Here is an 11,834-nt window from a genome sequence, read left to right on the forward strand (position 1 = left end):
AAAATTAATTATGAACAGGAATATTCCTTTCATATTTAAGGAAACAAACAGAAAGGAATCCTTATCGATTCTATATTTATCTTTTCAATCTATTAAAATCTTCCATATGATCAGAAAAACAACGTTTTTAATCGAATAAGAATTTCCGATATGAAATAAATAATCAACGTCATAATTTATTTCAAATATCATGAAGGATCGCTGGAGATCTTTCAGTTATACTTTTCCAGAATTAAACCGCGCTCGAAACAGATAATGACTATTTTCGTACGCACTATTCATATTAATCAAAGTAGGGCGCCACATCGATCCTGCTGGAAACAGAGCGGAATGCCAAATATTTCGTTCGAAGGACGAACCAGCGATATGCATATAAATATTTGTCTTCACTTCGGTGTCAACGACGAAGGTCTTTTCCGTCGATATACAATATTAGTCGCAATCATTGAAAACTCTTCACGTCAAATACGACTGATTGAGATTGTCTTTGTTCGAAAAAAAAAAAAGAAAGAAAGAAAGAAAGAAAAAAAAAAAGAAATAAATAAAAAGAGGCACCGAAAACAAAACAATGTATCGGAATTTATCTAAACAGAACGAACGAAAGGTATGCTCGAAAGCTTCGAACTTTAATTTTCAACTACCACCCTTCATTTCGTCGAGAATCGATCTTCTTTTCCTATCTTTTTCTTTTCTATTTTTTTTTTCTTCTTCTTCTTCTTCTCCAAAGCACTACCTTTCCTGTCTTTTACGTACCTCCTCTTCCTCTTCCTCCGCTCCTTTCCTATGCTACGGTTTTCCTGCTAGTTCTCTCGTTCTCTGTTTCTCTCTCTTCCTCTCTCTCTCTCTCTCTCTTTCTCTCTCTCTCTTTTTCTCTCTCTCTCTTTCTCTCTCTCTCTCTTCCCCTTTACCCTTTCTCATCCTTCTTGCAAATGGTAGCTACGGGATTTTTAAATGAGAATTTTAACGATCGACCTACATTTCCATGCCCTATTTACGGCGTATCAGAGGCAATATCAAATACTGAGGTAAATATACTACTAGTCAACCGACGATAGTCTTTTACAGATAGGTGAACGATACAAATATCTCCGATGTAACAGAAGGAAATGTAACGAGACGGGGAAGGGTGATAGTACGAAACGAGCCAGCACAGATAAAGTCATAGAAAATTGATCATCCTCGATCCTAAAAAAAACCTTCCCTGTCCCAAAAAAAAAAAAAAAAAAAAAAAAAAAAAAAAAAGAAAAAAAAAAAAAGAAGCAGTGGTCGACTTTTCTCGCTCGACGTTTCCCATTTTTTATCTTCTGCCTTTTTTTTCTCTCTTTTTTATTTCGTTATACGACAGGATCGACGAGCGAATTGGTTCCTATGAATTAGTACAGCTCCCTTGGCGATGCAGAAAGATCCCAATGGGACCATACAACTCCACCATCGGTTATAGTTATAATTTTGAAACGTAAATGATGTTATTATAAGTTTTCTACGACGTAAGAACGTAGATCGAAAAAATTATCTTCTTTGATGATTGCATTCTTCAAATGTATCGTAAGAAAGCGTAATTTGATGGTCACTTTCAGCAGTGTAAGATCCTCTTAAAGAAGAATCGATATTCTTCTTGCGCTACTTACCCTCATATGCGGCTGCATCAAAAGTTCTTGAAGTTCTCGAAGGTCGGCCCTATCGATGTTTCGTACCGTCGAGTGTTCCGCTTCCCGAAGGATCTCCTCGACTTCCCGCGCACGTTGCACAGCGTCTGTTTGTGGCGCTCGGCATGGTGTAGGTACGCGACTTGAGATCCTGTCATAAAGCTGAAAAAAAAATTAATAAGAATTACTTTTCTCCGAAAATTAAATGCAACCGCATCATCATTCAAATGGCATTAATCGTTTCATTAATTGTATTACAAAAGAAATTATAAACACAGATACGCAAGGAAGGATCGAAGATTATTGAAGATCGAATCGACAGATGGTGATAGTTCATATTCAAACCATTAGATGTCCTAACCGGACAATAGAAACTCATGTTTATCGTACGAGCATTTTAATTATTAATTAGGATAGATTTATTTGAATTAAAATCGAAGGCAGGTAACTCACCAGGAGACCTGCGATTTCTAACAAGTTGGCGGCCAATTCGGTTTCGCCAAAGAACATTAGCTGACAGATATGCATCTTTCCGTTAAAGCCGATGAAGAAGAAGTATCGACCGAAGGACAGGATCATGCTCTTGTCATGCTCTTGTTAACATCGTATTATGAGCACGCGAGACCCGTCGAAACACCGTACTTTCCCGCACACCTACGCTCGTGTGACCATCCGATAACGCGACCCCCCACGATAGTACGTGGCATTTTGTTTATCAGGATTCCAGCTCGGCCATCTTGGTAACAGAAAGGGCGGCGCTTGCGCCAATTTCGAAAGTTCGTCGAGGGTGGACTTACGATATCTTTCCCACGGGATTCGAAGGGTGGAGAAGTAAAGAGAGCGGAATCATGAAGATAGTGGCTCCGCAGTTGGAGAGACTTCTGAAGTTCTTCGTTCTCGTAGGTGGTTGAAATAAAATGAAAATGTAGGGAGTAACTTCATCGACACGGTGGATCGATACGAGAACGAAGGAGTTAGTGATTGAAGGTGAAAAGTTTGCCACGCCTTGCTATAACCATCTCATGATAAAATGATTGCTAAGAAATTGATTTCCTCTGTTTTACCCACAATTTTGTTACTTCTAGAAAACGTACTCTCTATATTGTTCACGGTCGATCCTGTTCTATATCTTCGATTATCACTCAATTTACCACGTGAAAATTGGTCGAAAGGATCTCGTTAAGAGCGCTAAATTTGGAATAAATCCGTGAAATATGTTCCCTTCGTTACGACCTTGCTTCTATCAATAGAAAACTCTCCCCTGTTTATTACGATCTCATTAGTGTTTGTTATTCGAGTAATAATAGCCTACCTCTAAAATAGCTCGAAGGCGATAGTCCTCAACTGCGTTAAGAATTTCACCGCGCGTCAGTCTACCGCTTTCTTGCAAAACTTCAATATCGTCGAGCGAGTCCAAAATTTCAGCGACAGCTCCTATTAAAAAAAAGAGAATGAACAATCGTTTTTCTTACGTCTTATCGTCTCTCGATATTTAATAAATTTCATTCTTCTTATAAATTTCATGAGCATACCGGTAGTCGTGACTTCGTCATCGCCAACATCGGAAAGACTGTCGCCATTAGTTTCCGAGTAAGAGGCGTGCCACTTTGCCGAAGAGACAGCAGCTTTCACAGCATCTTTCAATTTTCGTCTCGCGTTGAATTTTTTAAGTTCTTCTATAGTGTCGCCTAAATGTATTCGTGCTGCTCCCTTATCGCGATCCTATAAAATCAAATAATTATTATAAATATAGAATTATAGAAATAGGACAAATCGGACTAACCGAATAATAATTATTGCGATACTGCAATGAATATTATATCTAATTATGTATGTATGTATTTATGTATAATATATTCATTAAACATGACATGTATGAAATTTAATTTATTCATGTAACAGATACGCATAGGAAATTGATACGTATATCCTTCATTTAATGAAAAGATAAACTCGACGTTCGTCCTTCCTGTTTGAACGTTCGAACGTAAATGAAAGACCCTTTAAAATTCGATCGACAGACTTTATGTTTACATCTGCATATCTATAGGCAAAACAATCAAACTAAAATATTCGAGGAAAGACGGCGAAGAATCACTTTGACATATACGTATAATAAATAAATACTCGTCTTAGATTGGCGCACCATACTACATCATCGATCGGCTGGCCCGATGTGGCATATTTCACATAGTTGCCTTTGTAATAAGGTGCGTCGTGTCAAGAAGCGGGTGTCCCACTTGGACGACAATACTTGCATAATTTTATCGATAAAAGTATAATAATAGATGCGGTTTTATGAAGAAAATGGTGAAAAGTTTTCGCACGAAAATCTCGCCATTTGAAAGAAAAAAAAAAAAAAAAAAAAAAAAAAAAAGAAAAAAATAAAAAAATTAAAGAAAGAAAGAAAAAAGAAAAGCAACGTACTCGGTATATTACATAGAAACATAAACGTACGTACATATATATATAGATATATACATACATAGGTACATAGAAGCTACGTCGTTTTCGTTTAGAGTCGAGCCGAGGAAAAGTAAACGATGAACGTAACGGTTTGCTACGAAGCTGCCCTCGTAGTCCGTGTCAATGTGGGCGTGGGCGTGTATGTGGGTGTGTGTTCCACGAACGTGCGGCCGTGTGCAAAAAAAAAGGAGGAAAAAAAAACGTTAAGTGGCGCGGCCCGAGGTATACTTTACTATGGTTATTTTCATTAACCGTTGGAGCTTTGCCCTCACGATAACAATCGATAACCCACTTGCACGTGTATTACTACATCGATACACATGGGGTACCGGCGAGTCTTGCTTAGGTCACTGACTAAATGCCGTACCACACGCATCGTTATACCATTTGCACACGCACCCACGTCGCAAAGAAATGGCAGACTATTATAATATACCGAAAAAGAAATGTCAAAAGTATTTTCTAAGTGCCGTTCTTTCCGAGAACGAACGTAAGAGAGGAAACGAAAATAAAACATGTTAAAATGAGCCAGACGGAAAACAACATTAATCGCCTCAAACCACGCTGTTTATTCTCTAGCCGGTAAAGTTTTCCTTCGATCGAATTATTTTTATTTCATAGCTCTTTATATACTGTGGTCTATGTAATAGTATAGTAATTTATTCTCTCTCTATTTCTCTCTCTCTCTCTCTCTCTTTCTCTCTTTCTCGTAACACATCGATGACGTCGATCGTATGTAGAACGTTGTCATTCCTGATGGTATCGTCACCAGTCGAGCAAGTGTGCTTCTACTCACTCTGAGCCATTTATGATTGAGGACTTCTTGAATAGTGATCCTGTGATTTACATCCGTCGTTAACATTCTCTGTATGAGGTCCTTCGCTGGCTCGCTAATGGAGTCCCACAACGGTGTTTCCATCTGCAAATTCAAAGGAATATATCATTGAAAAGAACATTCACTCTTTCCCTCTCCCTGTCTCTCTCTCTCTCTCTCTCTCTCTCTCTCTCTCTCTCGTTTTTTTTTATTTTTCTTTTTTTTTTTTACATTTCTTGAAAAATCTATCTTTTTCAAAGTCAGATGAGAAAAAATGTCAGGTAAAAAGGAAAAAAAGTCTCATACCTGAACTCGTCCTCTACAAATTGCCTCTCGTAGCCTTTCGCGAGAACCCACAAATGGAAGGGTGCCGGTAAGAAGAACATGAAGGAGAACACCAGCCGACCAAACGTCACCTGGCTTCCCATACTGCCGACGTTGAATCACTTCCGGTGCCATGAAGTGTGGACATCCAACGCGACCTGTGTGACCGAGAACTTCGTGAGAAAATAAAGAAATAAATGATAAGTCATTCGTTCGACCGATAAAAGCATAAGCGGGCCGAAAGTGAGAATGATTGGAATGTTTTTGCGATTGATCTTTGCAAGGTAAGCTATAAATGCGCTTGAATACGACTTTTTTTTCGATATGCATGCGCATTGCACGATAAATACGAGCGATCGTCCGCGGTCCTCGCTTTCGATCACTCGAGCGATAAAATCAGATGGGAAAATGATAAAATGAAAGATAGAAAAAGAAAAAGAGAGAGAGAAAGAGAGAGAAAGTGAAAGAGAGAGAGAGAGAGAGAGAGAGAGAAAGAAAAATCGATGAATTAGGAATTTTCAATTGTCGAAATTATTTTTTCATCGACTGGATATGAAAAATGGGAACGATGTTAAGAAAAAAAATTATTACATTTTTAAATAAAAAGAAGCAGCAAGAGAGCAGTTAATCAAGAAATAATTAAATCAGGTCGAACACTATGCTCTTGCTAACAAAGAATCGAGCTAATTTCGAGACAAATCGACATTGATTGTAACTATCGAATTGTGACTCGAGCAACTTAGCATGAGTTTGTGTCACAAATGCACATCATAAAATCGTAGAAACAACACGTAAAGCGACATGAAAACGAAAATGGTGTCGCGGTTTAGTGCTAAAACTTATGCTTACGTGCAAATACGCGAGAATTAATGCGATAATAATATCCAAGAAAAATTATAGCCTCATTAAATAATCACATTGGATCTATCACATTTATATATCTATGAATAAAATTAAAATTAATTTTTAAATTTGATTTAAATACGTTATTACTCCCGATGAATTTATTTATGTAAGAGAATTAAAAAATATACACTATATACTGTAGAATGATATATGTGTATGCATATATATGTATAATATAATTCGCATAATATGAAAAGGTGTAACGTTGATCATTTGATAGACGTATAAACATATTATTTCCATCTCTACTTGTAAGTCTCACGTTACGTTGGTACGACGGCACTGCTTTTATTCGTACGAATTATTTTGTTTCTTAAAAGGCCAATTTAGCTCGTTTAAGTAATTAACTCTTATTAAAACCTTGGCATATGTGTATGGGTTACTTCTCGCAACATCAAAACAATAGAAATATAAAAGAACAACGTTTTATTTGTCTTTATCCAACTTATTATACGGCTTAAACGAAATGAGCATGAAAATATGATGATGATGATAATAATAATGATGATGAAGATTTTGTTCATGAATGAAAAAGATGATTAAAAGTTAATTAAACAAACATATACGTTTAGTAAATCTAATTACATCTACTACACGCTTTGTGATATACTACAAGAAGAAATTTGTAAAAGTGCAAGGAAGAGAATACATTAAAAATTTCAATGGAAAAGCATGAACAAAGTTTTGAGACTAAAGTTAAACAAGGAGAAGAACATGAAGAACACATTTTAACATGCAATGCTAAATTCAATGATCTTGTTTCTTTGTCACATAATTCAAAAGAAACGAATAAAGATTTGATTTATTTGATAGATGTCGAACGCAATTTTTGCATTCGAAATACAATCGACGACGATACGATGCATTTAGCTGTTGAAACAATAAAGCTTCTTAAAAGAAGCTACTTTCTTTTTCCTTTTTTTTTTTTTTTTTGCTGAGACGAATTCAATAATCAATTTCAATGTAAATTAATAATGTCGCTGGATTAACACATTATCCGTGCTAATGGAATATACCTAATTATTCCGTTTACAAATGAACGAAATAATAAAATAGTTCATTAGATGCACTATACTTTGTACTTTGTAGGGAAATCAAAAGAAGGACTGACATATATAACATATGCACATATTTTCTCTTATACATTTCCAACCGAAACATCCACCGAGATCTTATACTCCTATGATCGTTTAACAATTCAAAAAAGATTTTAGGAATAACACCATAAAAGAGATATCTTCGAATTCCTTTTTCGAGAACATCCCTTACAGAATGAATATCTTATACCTTGAGATACTTTTTGAATTCTTATGGATACGGCCTCGTCGAGTCGAGAAGATCATAAGACGAACATAAAGCCACACAAATATAGACGGACACACAAAACAGGCTAGTCTATTACTACGGACAATGACGGCATAAACAGGCCCACATATTTTCGGGCAATTATCGATCGACTTGGTTTGATAAAAGAATTATATATATATATATATATATATATATATATATATATATATATATATATAATAAATATTTTAATATATATGTTAATATATATATATATGTATATTATAATTATTTTAATATATATGTTAAAATATATATATATATATATATATATATATATATATACACATAAAGAACAAGAAAAAGAAGAAAGAAAACCATCGAAGGGTTTATTACTCTCACGCTCTCGCGTGTAACATGTTACATTTACATGCACATATTGCATCGCATGCGTTCCATCGATAGCACATTCCGTATTGCACATTTATAAACATGTAATAACGAAAAGATTGCACGATAAAATTGAGAAAAATGAGACGGCGGATATGGTAACGAACCCTTCGATTTTACAACAAATTCGATCTTACACAGGTTTACTACATTACGACGAAGAAGCAGAGCTCGGATCATTCTCACGGCTACAAAAACGACATGACGTCGAAGGACAAACGGAGACTGAGGGAGACTTAAACTATGAAAGGAACGTCCTCGATAATTTATTATAAAGGTACTGTTTTTTTTTTTGTCTCCAACAAATTTAGGGCAGCTCAACGGCACAATAAATATATCTGTCAACTATATGCGGCCTGCACAATGACTTTTACAGGGGGTTGGGGTGGGGGTGATACTACCGCACACAGGTTTCAAATGGAACGTCTATAAGGACGTTCACGATATATAGGTGGTATATATATATATGTATTATATATTAGACTTATTAGAGAAGCGGATATGACCGAACGACACGGGGGTAAAAAAGCCCCTTGCCAATCGAAGTTTCGAAAGTATTTGAAAGATCTTATTCGAAATCGATTTAAAACTTTTATGTTCGAGAGAGAGAGAGAGAGAGAGAGAGAGAGAGAGAGAGAGAGAGAGAGAAAGAAAGAAAATGAATGAAAGAAAGAAAGTAAAAAAGAGAAACAAAAAAAAATAAGAAATAAAAGAAATAAAGATAGAGAGATAGAAACGGAGAAAGAACAGCAAAATGCCTTTTTCGAATAATAAATGAACGGACTTATAGTGGTACATACACAAACGGACGTGTATGTATGTATGTACATATACGAAAAACCCGAAGTAGAAAACAAGAATGTTTCTTTTCTTTTTTACGATCGTTCGTGTGGTAAGAGACACGAATTCAAATCGATGGACCGTAAAGGGAGAAAGACTTTCTCGAAAGATATAAATTTCTTTACGTTTCTACCCCCGTGCGTTGCGCCACTCTTTTACGGAGATCTTGCAGGCACATCAATACCAATGTTGTCCTCCGTGTCGCTGACTAGCGAATCCTCGGCGTCGGTCAGGTCCTCGAAAGGGAAATTGCAGCTCGGGGAGGTCAGCCCTATCGAAACAACACAGAGAGAAAAGGAGAAGGATAGTTATCCTCAGGATAATAACGCATTTTACGCAGCGTCTGCTATCATTCGTCGATTATATTTTACAGAGAGAGAGAGAGAGAGAGAGAGAGAGAGAGAGAGAGAAGGACAGAGAGAGAGAGAGAAAGAAAGAGAGAGAAAGAGAGAGAGAGAGAGAAGGAGAAAGAGAAAGAGAGAGAGAGAGAGAGAGAAAGAAAGAGAGAGATTGAGAGGAAGAGAGAAAGAGAAAGAGAGCGAAATGCTTTCATCGAACATCGTCGTTGCTCGTAGAAGACCGACCTGTACGTGATGCGCCGTTTTATCTTTCTTTCTTATCTTTTCCTTTTTTATTTTTCTTTTTCTTTTCTTTTTTCATATTTTTACTGTTCCTTTATACTGTTTATCCTTCTTTGCTTTTCTTTCGATCGATACGTGGAACTCTGTTTCGGTTGTACCAAATATCTTCAGGATTTCTCTTCTTTATCGTAGACATTTTCTATCGGTAAAGGATAGTGCGATCCTTGTTAAGTAATATAACAGTGTGAAATAGGTATATATGAGAGTCGAGATGTGGGCCTACGAAATGCGTTCGAAAGTCGTTCTCAATAGCGTCACGTCTGATGTGTTTTATAATAAGACACCGATATATAATCATACTGACATGAATTACAGCGAGACGTTAATCAACACTGAGAGTGGATAGAGATCAATGTGGACGGGTGAGTTTAAACGATTCATATGTCTATAATGATTGTATGTTGTGTTAAATATGTTTGGTATGATGAAACGTAAAGGAAACATATATAGGACATTCTCAGATGCGTGCTTTAAGGATGGCAATGAGTTCGAGGTAATGGAAAATAAGAAAGAAAACTTGATATAACTTGATGGAAACCTCGTAGATTTCTTTTTCTTTTCTCTCTTTCAATTTACGGTTGAACTTTAAGCTGAAACAATAATCTAATGAATAATTTACGTAACGAAACACGCTGGAATTGCATCTGTGTTCAAACACTTGGCTAAGACTCAAGTGTTGAATCACGTTAAAGAAGAATATGAGAGAAATAAAAAAAATAAAAGAAAGAAAAAAAAGCAAACGTTAGAACAACTTTTTCGTTCGTTTAGATTCTCAAAGAAAAGTCTTTAAACTTATACGTCTCGTATTTATTCAAAATGTAAATATATCCAATGAACAATTTGCAATATACTAATAATGAAATAATACGTATTTTAGAATACTTCATTAATGTCAATGATGCTGAATACGATTAAAATAAACGTTCAGTTAAGTAAGCCAGATGAGACTAAAGCGAAGCGCTTTTGAATCTGTGAACTACGTTGCCATATTTAAAGCACAGGTTTAGAGAGACACCCTATACAGAAAATGAGTCAACATGACCGATATCGTCGGGACGCGGAAAGCAAGCAAGCAAGCAGTGGCGGCTTCTAGAATACAGTAATGTGATAGGGATACACGGATCGGGTTAAAACGTAGCATAATACAATCTGGGTTGACGTAATAAGTATGTGTAATATATATGGCGTGATGATACAAGGCTCCAGCGGAAGTGATGATTAAAGGTCAAGCTTACCCTCGCTGTCGGCCTTCAAGTAGAGCTGCCCCTTTGGGCTCAGACACTGCCGATACTCGGTTGTGTAACACTCTGTATTCATTCAAACCAAATTTCAGGTTATCAAATAACTCGTAATACAACTTTATTCTTTCCTCGTCTTGTATGCTAACTATAATAACACTTTAAGGACTTTTTAATGGTACTACGTGCCCATGGTATGTATGTTCGAGAAAACGTATGATTCCTAAGATAATCAGCTAAGACTTGCAGAATTAAAAGTTTCATTCTACATTTTTAGTAAGTAGATATTACTACTTTTTTACTTTCTTATTTATATCGACATTGAAACTCTGTAAGGGGGAAAGAAATAGTAAGGAAATTGATCTCTTGATGATAAAGAATATCTACTTCAAACAACTCGCCCGTAAGTTCGCTTATTAAAGATTTACTTTCAAAAAGAGTGCGGAGAAAGCTAAGTGTCCTAGTTCGCGAGAGCGTTCTCCCATTGGTGCCTGTCCTACTCTTGGACTGTCAAATTAGTTCGAAACTCTGAAGATTGTGGATGATGGAAACAGTGCTCGAAGGGATTTACTCCTTATATTGTCAGCCAAATGTTTCTCGTATAATGCAGTATCGAGCTTTCTCTCTATATCTTGGAAAGAGAAGTGTCTAGGTAATAACGAAATGCCCCCAATCGAGTTTTTCATTATGACATTAAGTAAGTCACGTAAGTTAATTATATTCCGATTTGAATTGATTCGAATTTGATTTTGTTGAAAAGGAAAATAGACAAAGGATCGTCGCTTGTTAATCATTTTTATAAACACACAGGTGACAATTAGTTATCGTTATATTTATGATGCAATAATTCGTGTATGTAAATATGTTATTTCACCAATATTCCCCTAAAACGCTCGAAAGCTGGCAAGCACTCGCGATAGCATGAGTGCCGATCAAAGTGAATTGACCGACATATTAAGGTGCACTCTTTCAACAGCTCTTAACGGCAATATACTAACGGCAAACGTGTGTATATATTATATATAAATATATACATACATATATATATATATATATATATATATATATGTATATATATATTAGTTATACAACGCCGAAAAAACCCATACCAATTCCTATGAAGTATTCGATATTATGATATATTTCGACGTGTCTCACCGCTTCAACGTCGTCTGGCTTTTTATTTCAAAACGGAGAGATTTTAATCTGCAATCGTTTCGAC

The 11,834-nt window shown here is 36.0% G+C and overlaps 1 protein-coding gene across 15 annotated transcripts in view; it reads right to left on the reverse strand.

Moving 5' to 3' along the window:
- LOC124946897 (peripheral plasma membrane protein CASK) overlaps positions 1 to 11,834 on the reverse strand; it is a 127,427-nt gene that overhangs the window by 91,829 nt on the left and 23,764 nt on the right. For 8 of the 15 annotated variants that reach the window (XM_047488289.1, XM_047488290.1, XM_047488295.1 and 5 more), the window contains 6 exons: positions 8,918 to 9,004; positions 5,233 to 5,423; positions 4,909 to 5,031; positions 3,179 to 3,368; positions 2,959 to 3,080; positions 1,629 to 1,808 (listed from right to left, as the gene is read on the reverse strand). In XM_047488289.1, coding sequence (XP_047344245.1) covers positions 1,629 to 1,808; positions 2,959 to 3,080; positions 3,179 to 3,368; positions 4,909 to 5,031; positions 5,233 to 5,423; positions 8,918 to 9,004 — 893 coding nt within the window. Of the gene's footprint in view, positions 1 to 1,628; positions 1,809 to 2,958; positions 3,081 to 3,178; positions 3,369 to 4,908; positions 5,032 to 5,232; positions 5,424 to 8,917; positions 9,005 to 10,609; positions 10,682 to 11,834 lie in introns of all 15 variants that reach the window. The other 7 variants (XM_047488294.1, XM_047488306.1, XM_047488305.1 and 4 more) reach the window with 4 other exon arrangements.

Source organism: Vespa velutina, chromosome 2, assembly GCF_912470025.1.
Source record: "Vespa velutina chromosome 2, iVesVel2.1, whole genome shotgun sequence".
NCBI classification, from domain to species: Eukaryota; Metazoa; Arthropoda; class Insecta; order Hymenoptera; family Vespidae; genus Vespa; species Vespa velutina.